This window comes from Lipotes vexillifer, unplaced genomic scaffold (genome assembly GCF_000442215.2).
Source record: "Lipotes vexillifer unplaced genomic scaffold, Lipotes_vexillifer_v1.1 scaffold545, whole genome shotgun sequence".
NCBI lineage: Eukaryota > Metazoa > Chordata > Mammalia > Artiodactyla > Lipotidae > Lipotes > Lipotes vexillifer.
In genome coordinates, this window is record NW_006779129.1 from 2,100,671 (window position 1) to 2,124,001 (window position 23,331).

Consider the following 23,331-nt stretch of genomic DNA (forward strand, 5'->3'; position numbering starts at 1 on the left):
GTACGCGGGCCTCTCACTGTTGTGGCCTCTCCCGTTGCGGAGCACAGGCTCCGGGCGCACAGGCTCAGCAGCCACGGCTCACGGGCCCAGCCGCTCCGCGGCATATGGGATCTTCCCGGACCGGGGCACGAACCTGCGTCCCCTGCATCAGCAGGCGGACTCTCAACCACTGCGCCACCAGGGAAGCCCCAAAACTTTTTATCTTTTTGAGCAAAGAACTGTTCCAGGTGCCTTTTACAGTCTTCCAGGGAATGGAAATTTTTTCCATTAAGAGAATTTTGTAAAGACCAAAATAAATGGAAATCTGAAGGTGCAATGTCTGGTGAATATGACGGAAATCAGAACTTCCCAGCCAAGCTGTAACCGTCTTTGCCTGGTCATCAAAGAAACATGTGGTTTTGTGTTATCCTGATGGAAGATTATGTGATTTTCTGTTGACTAATTCTGGACGCTTTTCGTCGAGTGCTGCTTTCAGCTGGTCTAACTGGGAGCAGTACTTGTTGGACTTAATTGTTTGGTTTTCCGGAAGGAGCTCTTAATAGAGGACTCCCTTCCAACCCCACCATATACACAACATCACCTTCTTTGGATGAAGACTGGCCTTTGGTGTGGTTGGTGGTGGTTCATTTCGCTTGTCCCATGATCTCTTCCGTTCCACATTATTGTACAGTGTCTACAACAGCCCATCACAACTTGTTTTAAAAACGGAACGTTTTCGTTATGTTTCGGTAGAGAATCGCATGCAGAAATATGGTCAAGGTTTTTTTCGCCTATGTGGAACCCAAACACCAAAGCGATTCACATAACCAAGCTGGTGCAAATGATTTTCAATGCTTGATTTGGATATTTTGAGTATGTCGGCTATCTCCTGCACGGTATAACGTTGACTGTTTCTCAATTATTGTTTCGATTTGGTCACTATCAACTTCAACTGGTCTACCCGACCGTGGAGCATCGTCCAGTGAGAAATCTCCAGCACGAAACTTCGCAAACCACTTCTGGCACGTTCGATCAGTCACGGCACCTTCTCCATACACTGCACAAATCTTTTTTTGTCTTTTCAGTTGCGTTTTTACCTTTCTTGAAATAATCTAGCATAATATGCTGAAAATGCTGTTTTTCTTCCACCTTCAATATTAAAATGGCTACACAAAAATTCACCAATTTTGTTTTTTTTTTTTAAATGCATGCTGATATGACAGCTGTCACAATACAATCTTACAAAATTGTTTCAAATGAAGTTAAAGACAACTAAGCGCTACCAGAGCCACCTTACGGGAAAAAAACGGAACGAACCTTTCGGCCAACCCAATATAAATCTCTCTCTCCCTGTGTGTGTGTGTGCGTCTCATCACTCACTTGGGGACACGTGGATATGAGGATGGGGCAAGTCAGGGCACCCACAGGCGGCTCCAGGGGCGTCTGCGGACCATCAGCACCGGTGCGTGGCAGCACCCAGGCAGGAGCAATGACTGACGACAGGCAGAGGGGCCACTCAAACGTAAAGGGAAACATCAGGGGACAGTGGCCTTGCTCTGCAGAGGGATGCAGGCAATCCGTCTGGATGGTGCCCAGGCTTGCTGGCACCTGACCCCAGGCTGGGCCTAAGCCCAAAGGCTGAGGAGAGCCCAGCTCAGACGCTCCCCAAGAAAGGGGGGCAGAGCCCTGGGATTCTGATTATCTGAACCTGTTTTCTTACTTACGCCAGTTGTGATTAGATTTGTTGTTCCATGCAGTCAGATGACTGATGCAGACCTTCGCTATTTCCTGAATTATGACTGCATGCTCTGAGACTTTTAGAAGCATATATTCATGTATTATTCATGTAATTTTAAACTTTCTTTGTTAAAAGCAGATAAGAACTAATTAAACACGGGGCGGGGGGAGGAATTCAGAAAGATGATTTCAGTGCCTTAAGCATAAATGGATCATATTTCAACAAACTCAGCTTAACATCTTCTTAAAATTTTTAAAACAGAAGGACAATTATAAAGTAGTTAACTTTTACCAACGTAAAAAGACACTAACACGTGTCCAAAGAAACATAAATAACTACAGATAAAGATGTATTATTCAGATTTTATTTATTTGTTTATTTTTGGCCACGCTGTGCGGCTTGTGGGGTCTTAGCTCCCCGACCAGGGATTGAACCCGGGCCACAGCAGTGAAAGCGCCGAGTCCTAACCACTGGACCACCAGGGAATTCCCTCATTTGGATTTTAGATGACCAACACTAAAACAGTAAAAAGCCGGCTATTTTTGAAACAACTCTAATTTTCAAAGAAGTCGATTATAACTAAAAATAGAAACGTGTAGGCTAGACAGTCTTTTAGACCCAAGATGCTATCACTAAGATGAGAGTCTAAGCAAAGCTGAGTAACAGGCCCAGACAGACCCGTGAGGATGCGACAGACCCACCTCGGCCGGCCGTGGCCAGGGCCAGTCACAAACTGTCAGTCACACATCATCTGTTGCACCCTTCACCATCCTAAAGAGCAATGAAAACTTTCAATCATTTTACGCATAAAACTTTTATTTTAGGGTCCATTAGAACTGCAAATCCACAAAGTTACTTAGTGTCAAAGCATTTTTAAAATTCAGATTTTCAATTCTTAACAGTCAATTGCAACCAGAACAGAATCAGTCTTACGTTGATACTTAAAGAGCAGAGAACTGAGTCCACAGTCCTGCTCTGTGTGAAAATGCCTCCCGCAGATAAACAAGCAGTGAATGCTTCATCCTCCTGAAAACCTACATCCAAACCAAACCATGCAAAGTGGTTCCATTAGCGGGAGGAGATTACAGAGGGGCTCACAGTCTGCATCTAAGGAATGTGCGATGTCTAAACTAGACCAAAATAAAGGCACATAATCTCTTAATCTAGAAGAAAAATGTTTGTATCTATGTTCAAAAAGCCATACATTCATTGTTGCTAATGTTCCTATAATGTTTATGTAATAATTTTAAAAAGATTTTAGCACTCAGTTATGACATAAGATTGAATTTGGCACTAAACAGTCTGCAGAAAAAGTAGCGTAAGTTACCAAATGTGGTTTGAATGCTCCAGAGCTACCAATTATGCCTCGGGGGAAACTGAAAAAAGCCACCTCTCATTTGGGAAGGACACAGGGTTTCCATACTTATAGAATCATTACTTCCAATGCTTTTCTCCCAGACACATGTTACGGGGCAGTTGGAAATCTACGTAACTGGCCTACTCCCTGGGGCCTGGGAACATGTTACATTACATGGCGAAGGAGAATTAAGGCTGCAGGTGGATTAAGGCTGCTAGTCAGCTGACCTTAAAGAGATGATCCTGGATTATCTGGACAGGCCCATTGTACTCACAGGGGTTCTTAAGTAGGGAAGAGGGAGGCGGAAGAGCCACAACCAAAGAGATGGCATCACAAGAAAGACTGAACCGGTGTCACTGGCTTTGAAGGCGGAAGGGCCCAGACAGCCAAGGACGTGGGCACCTCTAGGAGCCGGAAAAGGCAGGAAACGGATTCTCCCCTGGAGCCTCGGGAAGGATCAGCCCTGCCCACATCTTGATTTTAACCTAAGGAGACCCACGTCAGACTTCTGGTCTCCAGAGCTCTGAGAGAATATCTCTGTGTTACTTTAAGGCACAAAGTCTACGTAATTTGTTACAGCAGCCGCAAAAAACTGACACAACTATCAAAAGTGTACCAGACTTAAAAGGGAAAAATAAAAGCATTTGATTTGTGCTGCCGCACCCCACCCGCCCCCCCCCAAAAAACCTATGTAATCTGATCCGATGATCCAGGAGGATGTGCTAAACTATAGAGAGAGAACTAGCTAACAAAAGTCAAAAGAGGGCCCATCTGCTTACCGTGCATTCTCGAACAGCACTCTGCACACGTGCCCGGAGCCCTCACAGCAGCCCCGGGACCGAGCGCCACCCCACACGTGGAGGCCCAGGCACCCAGCACCTGCCCACCCAGCTGAGTCAAGCGGCTCCCAAGCACCAGAGCTGGGCCAAGCCGCACCGGGCAGCCCACTCTGAACTCGACGTTCTTGGCTGCCGCTATGAGTTGCTTCTCTGTTTCCTCATTTTACTGTTTCCTAAGGAATCTGCAGTGGCTGTGTTGACACAGCTTGGCTGAAAACACAGGCTCCAGAAGACCTTCCACCAACAAGAGTGCACCTTTCTGTAACTGGCATCCCACTGTTACCAATACTTAAACATACAAACTGTGAAGGTCCTAACACAAAAGCATGAAAGGATCAGGGGCTTCCCTGGTGGCGCAGTGGTTGAGAGTTCGCCTGCCGATGCAGGGGACGCGGGTTCGTGCCCCAGTCTGGGAAGATCCCACATGCCGCGGAGCGGCTGGGCCCGTGAGCCATGGCCACTGAGCCTGCGCGTCCGGAGCCTGTGCTCCACAATGGGAGGCCACAGCAGTGAGAGGCTCGTGTACCGCAAAAAAAAAACCAAAACAGCCATTCTTTAAGCACGCTGTTAACAAAATAAAGCTACGCTTCACTGTTAGCCAGCTGACTCCTATTTGAAAACAAGAAGTGTTAAGGAGGGCACTGTCTTTAACCCTAAGCACACATGCGCTCACCCTCAGACCGTACGTTCCTTAATTTCTCAACAGCTTCTAGTACAAAAGACCTTCAAATGGACAAAAAAAGAAGTCCAAAGTCACAAACTGGGAAGTCATTGCAGCCTATTCAATAATATGTAAAACGTACTTGCCATAATTTATGTGTAGTGTCAATGTGGTAATAAAATTGAATTAATGCCTCAAATTGGTAGCTCTTTCATGGGGAAAACTAATATCAAATGTGTACTCCTGGAATATGGAAGCCCTCCCCAGGGGTCTTCCTAGAGTATCTGTACATGAAAGGCTTTCACATTTGGGGGTGGGGGCAGGGAGTGAAGGCTAACAAGAAAGAACAAAAAAGACCCAGATGGTATCCAGATTCTGCAAGTATTAATAGAAATTAAGGTTTGGCCTGTGCCCAAAAATGACCAGGCAACTGATGGCCCATTTCTACACATAAACACTGCGCTCCCTTTACTGGAAGGTGGATACTGAGAAGAAAAGCAAATGAACCCTCCCACAGCTCTGAGCCGCAGAGGCCAAGTTTAAAGAAAAGTAATTCCTCCAGTCGACATGATGGGAATCGCCTACACTTGGTCGTCAGTTGTCACAGATCCCCTGCATCAGCCCTTCCAAAATAATGGTGATTTTAAATCACAACTCAGCACACCCTGCCGTGTCATCACTAGCTTTCATGTTAGGCTGTTCCATCCAGCTTTCCCCTGAGCCTGACTGTGACAGACACACGTGCTCCCCTGCCCCACCCTGTGTCCCTCACTCCTGGAACCCAGTCTACGCAACAGTCACCACCCCGCAGGTGTGACCAAAGGGACAAAGTACAATGTGTGAGTGTTAATCAAGGTTCATACTGTGGGAGTTTGCAGAAAAGGAACTACAACCAATACCTAGAGACCACTCACAAGATAGAAAGTCCCGAAGTCTGACTTTTTTGACGTGAAAGACAAGTTAACACACATGCCAAGCATTAAGGAGGTCTGAGTACACATTTCTAACCAGGGGGACAGCAGTCAGCTTCTCTAGCACTCGGACACCACACTAGACTTGAAACTAAAGAGTTCCAACAGAAAAAGAAAGATCGGATAAAATGCATCAGAATATGAGAAGACTGAAGAATCCGCTTTTGAAGGTTTACATATTGTTAAAATGAAGGAAATATAGTAAGACTGTAGCAGTTTGAATCACAGCATTTGCAGGTTCAGGAAGAGATCCTGCTCGCTCCAGGCACGCCCCTGACCTGAGGCTTTGGATAGGAGGGTTTCCAAACCGCTCTCTGCCTGCATTTCCCCTTCACCTCCCTGAGGTCTGTTCAAAGATCACTCTCTTTCTCAATGTGGTCTAACTGCAGTTTTCAAAAGGTGCGCCATTATGAAAGGGGTTTGAAAACATCGAGCAAGACTGTTTACCACAGTCCCAGCAATCCTTGCAGGCTCTACCCCGACAGGTACACAGGGAAAGTGAGAAGACAGATGCACACGCGAGGCTATTCAATGCAAGATTATGTCAAACAGCAAGAGATGAAACCATTCAAATTCCACTGATGGGAGACGTGGAATAAACCACGGCACGTGGACGTGACAGAGTTCTAGGGGACTATAAAAAGCAATGGGAGGGCTTCCCTGGTGGCACAGTGGTGGGGAGTCCGCCTGCCGATGCAGGGGACGCGGGTTCGTGCCCTTGTCCGGGAGGATCCCACATGCTGCGGAGCGGCTGGGCCCGTGAGCCATGGCCGCTGAGCCTGCACGTCCGGAGCCTGTGCTCCGCAACGGGAGAGGCCGGCAACAGTGAGAGGCCCACAGACCGCAAAAAAAAAAAAAAAGCAATGGGAAAGATCTCCACAGGCTATGTCCACCAGGAAACGTTGAGGGAAAAAAAGTGAAGTGGGAAAAATGTGTGTGTAGTTTGTAATCTCTTACCTAAGAAAGGGAAATACAAATACGTATGAATGTCTCCTATAGAAGGAGACTATTTAGGTAAGGGCAGGGATACGGTAGAGAGGACAGGGGTATAAGCTAGATTGTTTTAAATGTATCGTATTGGTAGATTTGCCTTGGAAGCATGTAAGTATTTTATATAATTATAAAACAAATTAAATTTTAAAAAAGCTTTCCCTAAAAATATCAGGAAAAAATAGAACAAAAGAGGTTATTAAATATATGTGCAGTTGGTAGAAATTTGACTATTCATTCCTAGTGGGGTAACATATCCAAATGCCACAAAGAACTACTAAAAAAGTTTTAAGTCTATCTTCACGAGTCATATTGTTGACAGCAGAGTTAGTGTTATTCAGAGGCTGTGGAAGGTGGAGTAAGCAGTTCCCTGGAGCTGCAGCGCCAGCATCGTCTGGGTGTTTGTTACAAGTGCTGGGTCCCAGGCCCCACCCCATACCTGCTCAGTCAGAAACTCTGCGGTGGGGCCTTGCCTCAGGTTCCAACGAGCGCTCCACTGGATTCTGATCCAGTCTGAGAACCTCGCTCTAACACTATCATCCCCAAGCATCCCTGAACACTGGAAGAAAGAAAATACAAAAGAGCAGGAAGAAAGCAGATATAGAGGAAACAGTGGTTAAATAAAACCCTGAAGTCCTGAATTTGAATTGAAAAGATCAAAGTGAACACAGGATGTGCTTCCACCTTTAAATTCCTAGCTCTGCCCCCTGAAAAAGACCAGCAGCAACTAGAAGCCCAAGCACACAGACTGGGGTCTCCAAATACCATCTCCCACTAGAAGGAATCAGGGCGCCCTGGAGAATGGCTACTCCAGGTCCAGGACAGGAAATGCACAAAATGAGTCTGGAACATTGCATCATACCAGAGAGCAAGGAAACTAACAAAGACTCCTACACTCACAAGCCCGCTGGCAAAGAGGGCGCCTGCCCAGCACTAAGGATAACAAGTGCGATGGACTGAAGCCAGCCGAGTGTGTTTAAATCCTTAAGTTCATAATGATACTACAAAAATTAAATGAATTAAAAATAAGTAAAAGCTAATTGATCACCAATGAAGAATACTAGTGAACTAACTCATTTTGAGAAGTTATGTAAAGGAGAAGACTCAAGCGTCTGGTCTGCCTTTTCCATACAAACTGTACCACTGGGTAACCGAATAACATAAACAAATGCGCGTGTGCGTGTGTGTGTACAAATACACACTCTTTACAGAAATCTTTCAGATTATAAATGAAGAAACTGTAAAATCAGAATAAATAGCACAGTTCTGCAACCCTTAGGGAATCAATGATGTGAGAATAAATATCTGCTAACATCACAAAAAGAGAGACCACCAGACACTATTGCGCCTGCTGACAGAAGAACACACCACCACCTGTGCAAGTCTTGCCAGAAAACTCCAAACTGCATTCTGACCCAGACTCGGGCTCTGACACCCTACAGGAAACAGAGGACAGAGGATGGTTCAAGGACACCACAGGACACAGCTGGCACAGTCCAGGCAGGGGACCACAAGACACACCCCCTGGGCTCTTCAAGAAGCTGCAAGGAACAAAAGAGGGATGGGGGGAAATCAAGATTTCAGGAGAGACAAGACATTTATCTAAAAACCTTATTTGGATACTAAATAATTCAAAGAATTTTTTTAAAAAAGACATTTCAGACATGTTGGAAATGTAATCGCTGAATATGTGATACTAAGGAATTGTTTTATTTAGATGCCATAAAAGTTTTGCAGTTATGTTTTTTAGAAGTCCTTGTCTTTTAGAGATCATACTGTCTTAGCTCAGGCTGCCATGACAAAACACCCCAGATGGAGTGGCTTAAACAACACAATTGTTTTCCTCTGCGTTCTGGAGGCTGGAGTGCAAGGCGCCTGACTGTGCTCCCAGGGAGGGCTCTCCTTCCTGACCTGCAGAGCGCAAGTGCCCCCCAATCTCTCCTCCTCTTCTTATGAGGTCAGTGACCCCACCATAAGGTACCCACCCTCATGATCCAAGCCAACCCTGATGACCTCCCAGAAATACCACCACATTAGGGGCTTGGGCTTCACTATATGAATTTGGGCGGGGCACACAAATATTCAGTCCGTAACACATACATTTACCGATAAATGTGTGATGCCTGAGATTTGCTTCAAAATAACATAGGATTGGAAGGATTGGGGGGTATAAAGAAGCAAGATTGACATTCATTCGATTGTTGAAGTTGAGCGATACGTTTGTAAGGTTTCTTCACACAATTCTATTTCTTTTTACATATTTGCAAGTTTTTGTAATAAAAAGTTTGAAATGTTAACACTTCTGCCATTTCTCTTACCCTTTTCTCTTTCTCCTTTTTGGCCTAGCACGTATCACCTATTACATTACATAATTTACTATGTATGTACACTGTCTATCTCCTCTTGCTGGAATGTAAGCTCTAAGAGGGCTGGGGTCTTTGCTCACAGGTGTAACCCAAGCACCTGCAACAGCACCTGGCACAGAAGAGATGCTGAGTACACATTCACTGACGACGAATCTGGCCCAACTCCCTCATGTTCTACACTAGACAATTCAGGGCCCCCAAAGGACAGGATATCCTACAGCAGATGCAATGACGGTGCTGGCTGTCAAGTTCTCAGAGTATGAATTTAATTTTAGAATGAGTAAGATTACACTAAAAATTTCCAGTACGGCTGCCCTACTCAGTTCTTCGACTGCTGAACTAAAGGAAGAGATATTTTTATTTTCCTTAACTCTCTGGCAAAGGCTTTCTCTCAGGGGTAATTTCAGGGACAGTCCCCCCTTCCGTGTGGGCGGGCAGCGTCTGACGCCCCGACCACTAGGTAAGGTGGTGGGGGCGGAGGAGGCGCCACCTTGCTGCGGGTCCTCGCCGCGCTCCCAGACACTGAGGGGTCCTGGTCAGGCACAGCAAAATTGGCCCTCGGGTCTTCAACCTCAAAATGACCTGAAGGCCCTTCCCACTGTGCATTTCAATGCCTAGAAACTTTTGGGCTGACCCAGCCAGACTAAGAGTGCCTACAAACGGTGAGCTACGGATGTAGTAAAAATTGTTACCACAGGGGTTATTGTTAGTTCCAAGGCTCTACCTAAAATTTCAGCTCTGAAACTTATGCAACAACTTCCAAACACTAAACAGATCTGTTAAAAATAAGAAAACTTCCAAACATATCCCACTCTGTGGTGAAACCAACCTCTAAGCCTACTGTCAGTTTCTTCATAATTTCTCTGCTCACTTTTTTAAAAATTTTGCAAACAAAGGCCTAAAATAATATTGAGGAACAGCATTTCATAAAATAAAGACAAAAGCATTTATTTACCTAGGGGAAAAAAGAGGGAAACAGAGATTGCAGAAAACGTTCATCTTTTCCTAAGAGATCATCCCACCTTGTATCAACATCTCAAGCCCAAAATTCCAGATACCAGGGAATTGCTCCTTGGTCAGGAGCACAATGAGGACAAGCCTCCAAGGACAGAAGAAGTGACATAAAACCAAAGACACATGATGGATGCCGGCCGACGTGCCCCTGAATGCCAATGCAGACACTGTAATGAAGGAGCTGAACAGGGCGCCCAAAAGATCTGTCCACGTCTTGATACCCCAGAACCTGAGAATGAACCTTACTTGGAAAAGGGGTCTTTACAGATGTGATTAAGCTCAGGCTCTCAAATCAGATCATTCCAGATCATACATGGGTGGGACCTAAATCCAATGACAAGAGGTCACTTGTCATGTCAGACAAGAGACAGAAGGGAAAACCCAGGGAGAGAGAAAGCCGTGTGAAGACAAGGCAGAAACTGGAGTGATGTGGCTACAAGCCAAGGAATGCCAAGGATTTCTGGGAGCTGGAAAGAGGCAAGAAAGCCTTGGGAGGGAGTACGGCCTTGCTGATACTCTGATTTTCAAATTCTGGTCTCCAGAAGGGTGAGAGAATAAATTTCTGTTGTTTCAAGCCATCCAGTTTCTGGTAATTTGTTACAGCAGCCCTAGAAAACTAATACATATGGTATAAAACACAAAAATAGAATGTACATCTTTCCTAGTGCTATACCAATTCATCTTTTAGGTATGTTTTTGGCCACACTTCTGATATGTCAAAGTAAACCCAGATGAACAGGCAATTCAGAAGAGGTCCAAGCATGAGTAAACACATAAAAAGAACCTCACTAATTGTCAGGTATATAACACCAAAACAACTCTGATGGCCTTGGGCTGGGCAAAGAGTTCTTAGGTACGATACTGAAAGTACAACCCATAGAAAAAAAAAATTGGTAACTGGATTTCATCAAAATTTAAAATGTTTGTACTTCAAAATACGTTAACTGAAAGACAACCAAAGATCAGGACCAAACATTTGCAAATCATCTATCTGATAAAGGACATATATCAAGAAAATACAGTGAAACCTTACAACTCATGCAAATGTACAGAGCAGCATTACTCATGACAAAAAGATGGAAACGATCCAAACGTCCATCAACTGGCGAATGGATAAACCAGATGTGGTCCATCCACACAGTGGAATACTAGTCAGCAATAAAAAAAAGGAGCAAATTATAGTTGGTGCAACACGGATGAACCTCAGAAACTGCAGAGTGAAAGAAGCCGGACAGAAGATGGCATATTACGTGATTCACTTCTTTGAAATGTCTATAAAACGCAAATTTATAGGGACAGAAAGCAAATTAGTGGCTGCCTACGCCTGGAGATAGGAGCAGAGATTGACTGCTAACAAGTTCTTGGGGTGATGGAAATGTTCTAGAACTGAATTACGGTGATAGCTGCGCCACTCTGAATATCTACTAACAGTCAGAGGATTGTACGTGTACAATGGATATTAATTTTACAGTATGTAGATTAGAGCCCTTAATAAAGCTGTTCAGAAAAAGTCATCCATCAGACTGGCAAAGATTAAAAAGATGGCTCCCATCCAGTGGGCAGAGTATACCTCAGAGGACAGGTTTTTTTTTTTTTTTTTTTTTTTTTTTTTAGCGGCCATGGCTCACGGGCCTAGCCACTCTGCAGCATGTGGGATCTTCCCGGACCGGGGCACGAACCCGCGTCCCCTGCATCGGCAGGCGGACTCTCAACCACTGCGCCACCAGGGAAGCCCAGAGGACAGCTTTTTCACAGGGTGACTCAGGGGCAGCTTTCAAAATGTAAACTGCTCCCCGCTTCTGACCCAGCAATTACACTTCTAGATTCCATTCTTTATAATGAAAATGTATTCCTGCTTTTATTTATACACATTTAAGGTTAAAGTTTCATTTCGAAGAGTTATAGCTGTATCTTCTTTCAAGGCTTCATCCACATGTCAGGTTGACAGTCCCTCAATCCTAAATGTTCCACAGCAGAACCTGAATCATCGACCTGAGAATGCTCTGTTTTGGTCATAGTTAAAGTTCTACTGACTTATAGTAAAGAAAACATATCTGAACACAACTCAGAAGGACCAATTCAAAGATTATGGTCCCTACCATACCACTGAGCTTTTCTTTTACTGGATTAACATGTATTTCCTCAATTCAAAAACTCCAAACAGAGAATGTCCCAGTATCAAAAAGACAAAAAAAAAAAACTAAGTGCATAGCAGTTTACCTAAACACAGGTCTGAGTAATCAGGATTCAAATTCTAACAAAATGATCTTGATGAAGATGTGTATTTAAAGAAAATAACTTTACACCATCAAAAGCGCCTACCTTATGGAAGCATTCAATGACATATAACACAGTTTTCCCCTTACAGTAGTGTTTACTCATTTATTGATTTGATTTCTTCAACAAATATGTACTGAGCACCAACTACATGCTCAGCACCGTCCAGGTGCCAGAAACACAGCAGTGATCATAACAGATAAAGTTCCCGCAATTCTGAACCTGACATTCCAGTGTGCGGGCAGCCTGGGTTAGGGGTGAAGAGAAACAATCAACCATGAAAAAACAAATGTTCTATCAGGCGGGTGCTGAGCCAATAAGACTGAATAAGGTCGAAGCGATGCCAAACCCTAAGCAGGCCTGGGAAGTGGCACATGAGCAGCCCAGGGAGTGGGAGGGAAGCACCCAGGGGGTCAGGAAAGCAATGCGGGCACCACAGGAACAGGGGCTGTAGGGACCAAATGGTTAAAGGCACAGCCAGGAGGCCAGTGTTGGGGCCGGGGGGCGGTAGGCCGCAGTGGGTCTCAGAGCCCATGGGAAGCTCTGGGAATATTACGCTGAGAAGGTGGGTGGCCCCTGCAGGGGCCTGAGCAGAGGAATTACATGCTGTACGTCTCTCTGAGAGAGATTGCCTTCAACCCCAGAGAGAACGAGCTTCAAGGGCCAGGCTGGAAATGGTGTGGCCAGCTGGGAGGCTGCTGGGGTCCCAGGGAGAGATGAAGGGGCCGGGGTTTGGGGGAGCAGCAGTGAAGGTGGGGAAAAGGGGCTGAATTCTATATCAATTCAAAGACAGAATGCTATTTGCTGGTAGACTGAATGTCGGTTGTGAGAGAAAAAAAGAAGTTGGGAATGACTGCAAGGTCACCAATTTTAAATTTAAAAACCAAATATTCTCTAAGTGCAAAATACTGTGAATACATTTAAAATTCACACTAAGAGCAGTTCCAAAGGAACGATTTGACTGAAGGCAGGGGCAGAAGGGAGGAAAGGACAGAAGGACAGGTGACATAAAGGGAGGAGAGAAAGCCCAGGAGGCTGTGGGCAAACGCCAGCAGGGAGATTGTGAGAGAGGCGATCAGGAGAATCTGAGGCTGCGCAGTCCCCCTCCCGTGGTCTAGAGTTGGGCTAACATACTAGTAACATGGGTTCCCAAATGTGTGCCCAGGTGCTCAGGGTACCGCAGCAAACCCAGAGAGGGCCCAAGGGGTGTTCCAAATTTTTGAGGGGAAACAGCAATACTGAAGATGTCCCAGGCCCCAGCTGAGTTCATCAGTTTCAATACTACATCAGGCTACTGTTCTTTCAATGACATCATTATCATCACAAAACAGGGTAACTGCTGTAATAAAAGGCCAAGAATCAACCCCCGCCTCGCAGTCAAATAAACAAAGCAGCGGCGTCCAATCGGATTCCCAGGCTAGAGAAGCTGCGCGGCGCCCAATAGGTGTGGCCTAATACGTCCCTAATATGTTACTGTGGTTATATCTAAGAATGAAACAAAAATTTTCCTCCAATTTATGTGTATTTTTTTTCAAATAACTACTGTTAGGACATAAGACTTAATAAAATTATTTGAACGTAACTACTTAATAAATGGAATTATTAAATATTCTTTCCAGCCTAGAGGTGTCATGAAAAAATTACTGAAGACACTAAGGCCACCACGAACAGAGAAAACTGGGAAGTCTCTCCCGAGTAGCTCACATTCTTTCTGCACACCCATCACTCTTCCGAGTGCCTTACACATACTCACTGAATCGCCGCATCAGCCCCGAGCCTGGTGCCATCCCTGCCCCTGTCTCACAGACACGGAGGCAGCCACACGGCGCGTCCTGCCTGTTTCTCACCGCGCGCTGGAAGCGATTCCTTCTTCTTCTTCTTCTTCTGTTTTAAAATATTTATTTATTTATTTTTATCTGTGGCCGCGTTGGGTCTTCGTTGCTGCGCGCTGGCTTTCTCTAGTTGCAGCGAACGGGGGCTGCTCTTCGTTTCGGTGCACGGGCTTCTCACTGTGGCGGCTTCTCTTGTTGCGGAGCATGGGCTCTAAGCATCTGGGCTCAGTAGTTGTGGCTCCTGGACTCTAGAGCACGGGCTCAGTAGTTGTGGTACCCGGGCTTAGCTGCTCTGCACCACGTGGGATCTTCCCGGACCAGAGATCGAACCTGTGTCCCCTGAACCGGCAGACGGATTCTTAACCACTGGACCAGCAGGAAGTCTGCAGCGATTTCTAAATCAAGGGAAGTACAGGTACTAACGCCTTAGTCCCTGCCTCCAAATACACCCCATGGAACTGAGGTTTCCTAAGGAGAAATGTTTCTGCCACTTCTCAACAGCTGATTCCCTACTGGCTTAAGGATTCGATATGGACCAAGACCTGCATTTATGTGTATCAGTTTAAAAAGAGGACATTTTAAGTTACTTTTCCGCCAATGAAACTGAGAGTGGTGAAATCACAAGCACCATACTTTCACGCTTGATAGAAAATTGCAATGTGCAAATTTTAAAACTTTAACCTACAGGGGGGAAAAAAACAAAACCCAACCAGGTAAAAAGCATTACGGATCTGCTCAGTTTTGTTGCCTTTTCCCCGCTTTGAAAATTCATAATGTCAGATCCGGAACCCTAAATATATAGAGATTGAGAAAAATTAAAGCAGCACCATCCGATGTGACTGGGTGAGAACAGATCATTCGAATGAACACTGTTGTTTTTCAGATACTACCCAATTCCACGTTGATAGTTATGTGCTATCTTAGGTAGGATGCCAACAGCCAATAAAGAAAAGCCACAAATCAGTGGAATTATAATAGCTTTGTCTGCTAAATGAGATAGCTGGGAAAGGAACATCTCTTTCCTAACATAACCTTGGGTCAGAAACTTCGGTCTTTATTCCAAAGCAGAGAACTGATCCAGTGGTTGAAAACAAAAAAATCTAAGCTCTAACTTAAATTTAGATCAAATGGATCTGCTGGATTTGTTTGTTTCACTTTCATGATTAGTCAGTTATACTACAGGTATTCACATTGTTATGACCAGGTGATTCATCGCCCAATGTCATCACACCACTAGTACCGCAGACTTCCCAGTGGACATCCCTGTGCATTTCAGACACATCTTCCAGTATTCAGAAGCTTCACCAGAGTCTAAGCAGATCCTCCACAGAGGTAGTCACTCTGCACCAGAGGCGGTCAGACAGCAGTTTCGGAAAATTTTAATTACGGAGTAAAGGCCATTAAAACTCTTAGGTATCTTCAGAATATTATTAAAATAATTTAGCAAGGTTTTCAAGGAATGATGTATTCTGTTTACCCCTAATCTCTGGGGACTTTCCACTCTTCTCATGGCCACAAATGAACAGTTCCTAAATTTACCTTAACTGGTAACATTCTACATTCTTCTCAGAAAGGCTGATGCACAATTCGCTTTCACTCAAAGTAAAACGTTCTAAATCCTATGAAAAAAATTGAAAACGAGCACAAACTCTGCTCTCATTTTACAATGAACAAACACAGACCTCCTCAGGGTGCAATGGCTGGAAAAGTATTAAACAGACTTTTGAAAACTAAAATGCTGCGTACTAAAGGAGCTATGTACACAACAGCAGAGCCTCTAGATGGATTTTTTTTAAAGCAATTTTCCTACTACCTTTGTCTACACTGCTTACACTAGCGGCTCCCTTCAACACATGTGCAGCTGAAAGAATGGAACAAGATAAAGAAAGTATAACGTGAAACCAGGACAGCAAGTGCTTTACCACAGCTTCAGTCCCAAACACACCAAAATGAAGTCAGCCTTCCTAAAACTTAAAAAATCTTTAACTTTTAAAGGGATCTTTTTAAATTTTTAAGGTAATTTTCTCTGAAAGTTTACTGAAGCCACTTTCTTTTCTGAGACTTCAATGAATGAATGGTTGTGCCTTTTAAAACAGAGATACCATCAGTACAGACAAGTTTTTTTGTTTTTTTTTTTTTGGTACGCGGGCCTCTCACTGTTGTGGCCTCTCCCATTGCGGAGCACAGGCTCCGGACGCGCGGGCCCAGCCGCTCCGCGGCATGTGGGATCTTCCCGGACCGGGGCACGAACCCGTGTTCCCTGCATCGGCAGGCGGACTCTCAACCACTGCGCCACCAGGGAATCCCCAGACAACAGTTTTAAACACCGGAAAAACCTCCACCAACATAGCTTTTACAATAAGTCTGTAGGAAAGGAAACTATCCTTTAGCTGTCTGTCATGCATGTGGGTATGAAACTAAACACTAGACCCATATCTCAAACATTACTAGGATAACGATTTACCTGTTTAGTCAAGGTTGAACCCAACCCAAGGTTTAACTTTCTCTTCAGATATGTATTTACGTAACGCCCACAAAAACACTGCTATGAGATGTAAGCTAAGGGGTATGTATGAGATATAATTAGACTTGTTAATGTTTCTACAGGCAATACTGATCCAGCACTCACAGTGTGCAGGGCACGTGGGGAGGAGTCTCCAGCATCTGGAAGACACTGAAACCTAACAGGAACACCACCCTGAGCCTGGCTCCTCTTCCCTGAGGGTACAGAAAGCACCTGGGAATTAACTGCAGGGCCTCCAGATCAGCTCTACACACACCTGTTCCCTCGACTAAAGGTGCAGTCTTCAGCAAGACCTGCAGCTGTCCTGGTGAAAAGAGAAAACAGCTTCGAACTATGCAAGTGTCCAAATTTAGATGTGACACCGTCCCTTTCCCTGAGAAAGTTTATCAGCTAAAGATAAAGCAACAGACTTCAACTTTAAACATACAATTTCTCAGGAATCTGACAAGAGAAAGCATACAAGGAGAGTATCCACTAATCAAAAAAAAAAAGAAAGAAAGAAAGAAAAAGAAAAGAAAAGAAAAGAAAAAGAAAGAGAGAGAAAGAAACAAGAGAGGGCTCAAGACCTACAGAACCATCTACTAAGGGCTAAGTGCCTGCCTGGATGTTCCTGTAGAAAGAGTGCTTCCTTTCAAAGTGTGGAAGACCATCTGAAAAAATTAACTGAAGATAAGAACACTGTCAGAGGTCAAAAATCCTAATAGTCTGAAACACCTGTCTGCAAGTCATCAAAATGTCAGCCAACATTTCAACACTTTCCATAAGCTCAGTGTTTTTGAAAATATTTAATTCCTTAGTTATAGCTGTAAAAATTAGAGGAAATTTTTCTGTAACAAAAAAAAATTCCTTTGTGGATGCGTAAATGTGGCGCCAAAAAAACCAAACAAACCCGACACTCAAAATGAAGAGGCACCAGTCCAGTGGTCCAGAGCATGGATGAGCTCACCGGACCTTTGCAGCCTCATCTGTGAAATGGGTTTCTGCTCTGTGCCAGCGTCTCGGAAGTGCCTGAGCGGCCTGTGGGGAAGAGCCCAGGGTCGCGGTCCCGGCCCAGCAGAGCCGCTGTGCCCAGGCAAATGCAGCTGGGCACGGCCGACGGGTCTCCTGCGTCTTCCACTACTTAACACGTTACTGAGTACAAACCCCCGTCTCCTAACAAACACGACAACCGCACGCAAACTTCGTCCACGCTCGCAACCGAGAGCCAGGAGACCCTCTGCGGGACCGGAGGAAACAGTGCGCCTGGAGGAGACCGTCCCCGCCGGGAAGGACCGGCCCGCGCGGGGCCAGCTGCCGAACCTGCAGCCGCACGGGGCGCACAGCGGTGGACCCCTCGGGGCGCGCCCCGAGCGCTGTCCAACTGCAGCCGGACAACCGGAAGAGCGTCGCCTCCAGGAGAAAGAGATTCGAGGTCGACCCCGGGGAGGTCGGAGGTCGCCCGCGGGGTCAGGGCCCCGCCGCAGCCGCCGCCCCGGCCACACCTCCATTCCAGGAAGCGGCCCGGCCGGGAGCGCGGGGGCCGGGCTGTGGGGGCCGAGGGGCCAGCGACCTGGGTCGGGCTGCACGCCGCGGCTGCCGCCCCCTCCCGCGCCGCCGGGCACTCACAGGTGACGATGGGCTTGTTCTCCATGGTGTAGATCACCGGCGGCACCGGCTCCTCAGGGGCGTCCATGGGCGTCCGGCGTCACCGGCCCGGCCTCCTGCGCCCCATGAGCAGCCCGAGGCCGCGCCGGGCCAGCCCGAGCCTAAGCGGCGCCGCAACCGCGAGAGCGACGCCCGCCCGGCCGCTCGAGGTAGCTCTCTAGCCGGCCACCTGCAGTCGCCGGCCGCCCCCCGTCGCCGCCCGCCGGCCGCACCCGCTTCCGGTGCCGGCGCGCGGTGGTACCGCTTCCGGGGCGCGCGCCTTAAAGGGGAGGCCTTTCCTCCGCGCGGCCTCGGTCCTCCAACGGAAAGGCGGTCCAGGCTGCGCGAGTGTCGGCGGAGGTATCCTCCGCGCCTCGGGACCGAAGTCCGCGCCGGCCGTACGTGGGCAGCTGGGGGTCCCGCGTGAGTCCCTTACCGTAGGGACTGGACGGCCGGGAACCGCCCCCCAGGCCGGCGCCCTCGGGCGGACAGGGCTGGTGTGGGGAGGGCAGCCGAGACTCGCCGCGGGGCGCCCACGAGCATCGCCCGCAGGAGTGCCCGACGTCGAGGACGGCCCCGGGGGTCGCTGACCCGGAGCCCGTGAAACCACCCGGGGGTCGCTGACAGCCGCGTGCAGACACGGGGACCACCCGGGGGTATCAGACATCCGGACAGGGGGACCACCTCGGGGTGGCTGACACCGACACATGGACCCCGGGAGTCACCCGACATCAACAAGTGGACACGAGAGTGTCCGTTTCTCACCTGTGTGGGACTGCCGCCCATAGCCTAGCATTGTTATTTCTACCAGAGGCCTGATGCCTCGGGGGAATCATTAGGACACCGGGTTAATTCCCACCACTGAGCGAATGGCAGTTACCCCTTGCAACACTGTTGGTCTTGTGTTTGTCGTTACATTGGTTTTATGAAGTAATATTGCTGCCATGAAGTAGGACAATATTACATACCTTCTCAATACAACCTAAACTCTCCAGCACCACGGTCCTCCTCAAGGCGCACCTGCGAGGCCGACTCCCACAGACTCTGCCCAGCGGTTGGAAGCAACCACCTTTCTCTGCATTGCCACAACACTAGTTTCCTGTCTCCGTGACACTGTAAAATTCTTGAACTAGGGGCTGCCTTTTACTTGTGTCCCCACCCCCAATACCCAGCCACACAGGACCTTCCACGGAGTAGACACCTGGGAATGCCACAAAATAAAACCTTACTTTAACTGCATGTGCATTTCTTACGCAAGGAAAGTAGGTTTGGGGTAACTTTTGCAAATGAAATAAGGTAAATATATGTGAAACAGTTTGAGTGTGAACACAGCTGCTAAATGTGGGTGCACAGTGCAGCACTGTGCTTTCAGGCTGGGTGAGCAGGCAGAGGTCAGCGTCTAGGACAGCTGGAGGCTGTGAGGCAGGGCAGCAGAGCAGGAGGTAAGGATGAGAGCCAGAAGCCTGCGTGGGGCTCAGTGTAAGGCTCAGCCTCAGCTGTGCTCAGCAATCACTGGATGAGGTGCCACAGGGCTTACCAGGAAGACAGGAGAGGGCAGAAATCCACAAGTTTGATGGAGAGCATTGAATTCTTGACTTACGGATCGAGAGACTCAGGAAAACCTCAGTAGAATACCTACAAAGAGGGACTTTCCTGGCGGTCCAGTGGTTAAGACTTCATGCTCCCAATGCAGGGGGCAGGGGTTCAATCCCTGGTGAGGGAACTAGATCCCGCGTGCCACGCAGTGAGGCCAAAATACAAAAATAATAAAAGGTGAAAGGACCACCACGAATGGCCAGTTATCACATGAAAAGATTCTCAGCATCCATTAGGTATCCAGGAAACGCAAATTAAAGTGACAACGACATATCACTTCACATCTACTCAAATAACAAAAATAAAATATGAAACAGAAGATAACAAATGTAGACTCCAAGGCCAGGTCTCCATGTCTTTAGTCTATTCTAACAGAGAACTAAGTCCAGAGAGACTCTGAGAAGACAGACACTAACAATTCTTCCTTCACGGCAATGCTGTGGGCTGGCCCCACTGGCCAACTCTTGTTTGGAAGAATTTTCTTTCTGGATGGAGGGGAGGGGAGGTCAAAGCTCTTGCGCTCTGTACCAGGCAACACTCTGGCTCAAGGGCGGTAAGGGGACTCCTGGGCTATTTTTCCCCCGAGCAGACCTATCAGAGATTTTTTGTTTTTTCACATGGGAATTTAGAAAATGCTTGAATTCAGCATACATACTGGTTTAGCAATTCCTTTCAATATTGGTGAAAATGATGCTATTTCTATTAATCGATGTCCATTCTTCTTTCTTTCAGATCCTTTTCTGCTGAGACAGCATTTGTTTTTTTAAAGGTTGCTGGAACTTGAGCCCAAATGGTCTTTCCTGGTAGCCCATTACATCGTCTTCAGGCTGCAGAGAGCCTGTTCAATTATGTATTGGGATATTGCAGATGCTTTGTCTAAGGGGATGCTGCCCTGGGCTTGCTCTGCCCCACTGCTCAGGCCCTCTCCACAGAGGGCTGTGCTAAAACCAAAGGTGAGCCTCTGGCACATGTTCACAGCAGGTTTATTACTGGTAGTTGAAACTGGAAACCACCCAGGTGTCCTTTGACGGGTGACTGGTTAAACAACGTGTGGTCCATCGGCACTGTGAAAGACCACGCGGCAACAAAAAAGACTGAACTATTTTTTTTTTTAAAGAAGATGTTGGGGGTAGGAGTTTATTAATTAATTAATTTATTTTTGGCTGTGTTGGGTCTTCGTTTCTGTGCGAGGGCTTTCTCTAGTTGTGGCAAGCGGGGGCCACTCTTCATCGCGGTGCGCGGGCCCCTCACTGTGGTGGCCTCTCTTGTTGCGGAGCACAGGCTCCAGACGCGCAGGCTCAGTAGTTGTGGCTCACGGGCCTAGTTGCTCCACGGCATGTGGGATCCTCCCAGACCAGGGCTCGAACCCATGTCCCCTGCATTAGCAGGCAGATTCTCAACCACTGCGCCACCAGGGAAGCCCAAGACTGAACTATTGATACACACAACCACCTGGATGGATCTTAACAGAATTATGCTGAATGAAAAAACTCTAGGACTTCCCTAGTGGTGCAGTGGTTAAGAATCCGCCTGCCAATGCAGGGCACATGGGTTCGATCCCTGGTCTGGGAAGATCCCACATGCTGCGGAGCAACTAAGCCCGCGAGCCACAACTACTTACCCGCATGCCGCAACTATTGAGCCTGCGTGCTGCAGTTACGAAGCCCGCGTACCTAGAGCCCGTGCTCTGCAACAAGAGAAGCCACTGCAATGAGAAACCTGTGCACCGCAATGAAGAGCAGCCCCCGCTCGCCGCAACTAGAGAAAGCCCGCGCGCAGCAACGAAGACCCAACGCAGCCAATAATTTTTTTAAAAGAAGAAAAAAGAAAAATCTCTAACCCCCAAAGGTTATATATTATATGATTCCATTTATGGAACAGTCTTGAAATGACAAAATTGTAGATGTGGGGAACATTTTATTGGTTGCCAAGGGGTAAGGGGCGTGTGGGGGTAACGAGGGAGTGGATGTGGCTGTAAAAGGGCAGCAGGATGGACCTTGTGTGCATGGAATGTTGTGAGTCTGGACGGCACCAGTGTCGGCATCCGGATGTGATATTGCACTAGAGTTTTACCAGACGCTGCCACTGGGGGAACCTGGGTAAATGTTACCAAGTCCAAGCTTGTACTGCTTGCCGCACACAGGCCAATAAATCGAGGGATGAGGTGTTGGGGCAGGAATAGCGACTTTATTGGGAAAGCCAGCAGACAGAGGAGAGGGTGGACTAGTGTCCCAAAGAACCGTCTTGCCCAGGTTTGGATGCTAGTTTCTTTTATAGAGCAAAGAGGGGGAGGTGAGGAGGTAAAGTTATAAAGGCCGTAAGCTGCTGCAAATATTTCCTGGTTCCAGCCAGACTCCCAGAGGAGATGTGTCAATTTCTGCTTTCCTGCAGCCATTTACAGGTGGGCCTGGTCAGGGTGTTTCTAGTGAACTGAAGAAAAGGTATTTTAGCTTAAGCTCACGCATGGGAGGCAGGGTTCCCAGAGATGGGCCATTATGTTTACCTTAAGTTATAGGCAACATCCCTTTACTGATTAACTTGTAGCCAAAGCAATAAAACATAAAGATTAAAGTAAAAGAAAGATCCAGTATGAAGTCAGATTTGTTTTTCCCTATTACATAAAGGGTGCATGGGAGCTCTACATACAACTGCGTATGAATCTACATGGTCTCAAAATAGAAGTTTGATAAACTCAGCTGACTTTCAAGACGTAACACACGAGTTTCCACAGAATCCACCAGGTAAACTGTGTATTCCTTTCACCGTTCCACAGCATGCCAGCTCCTCTAACTGCACCGCCTTCGCTCACCAGATGGTCAGGAACATGGCCACGGGCAGCGCTCGGCAGGGCAAGGCAGAGTGGCCCTGAGCCTTTGGGGCAGGTGTTTCCTTGTATTTAACCAAGCCTTCCCTAAATGATAGCCTCAGGGGAGCAAATAGTCCACAAAAGGGAAATAGTAATAATTATGTGGAGAAATAATCTCCCTCATGAGTCATAGAGGAAATGCCATATAAACTTTTTTTCTACTAAATTAATAAAAACTTGGTTGGGGTGGGGGGAGGCTGAGGAAGGTGAGGGTGTGGGAAAGCAAGCAGCCTAGCACACCTGGACAGTGGTTTCTCTGCCTCGGTGGATTCTCTGAGATGCCACCTTTTTAAACAGCAGTAGCACCCTTTCATCCTCTGCCCCAACAATTCCATTTCTAGATCTCTTTAAGGAAACCGTCTCTCCCAAGCCTTTATGGATAAAAACACACGTGGCAGCATTGTTGGCAGTAGCCAAAAATTGAAAACAGTGAAAATAAATAATGACTATGTTACATAAATTATGCTGTGTTTATTTGATGAACAATTATGTCACCATCAAAATTGTGTTTACAAGGTATTTATGATAGTCTGGAAAATCGTATAATGTTGATTGTTAAAGTGGATTCCTGGATCATATAACTCTCTCCCTTGCCATGACGATGATTGCTACTAGCACTGTTTTTCCCCTCCTTATTGGCGTGGTACCTTTGATGAAGAATGCAGAAAGTCAGAGGAATCCGCCACTCCCCAGCTGCA

At 46.8% G+C, this 23,331-nt stretch overlaps 1 protein-coding gene and 1 non-coding gene across 2 annotated transcripts in view; both read right to left on the reverse strand.

Annotated features, from left to right (window-relative positions):
• Positions 1-18,379, reverse strand: part of TRAPPC10 (trafficking protein particle complex subunit 10) — a 91,271-nt gene extending 72,892 nt beyond the window's left edge. Inside the window, exon 1 of the mRNA XM_007452496.1 lies at positions 18,154-18,379. Coding sequence (XP_007452558.1) covers positions 18,154-18,220 — 67 coding nt within the window. The 5' untranslated portion in view covers positions 18,221-18,379. The remainder of the gene's footprint in view (positions 1-18,153) is intronic.
• On the reverse strand, positions 2,131-2,202 carry TRNAE-UUC (transfer RNA glutamic acid (anticodon UUC)). Its single transcript has one exon. It is a non-coding gene; the product is annotated as a tRNA-Glu (tRNA).
• Positions 18,380-23,331: the final 4,952 nt, after the last annotated feature.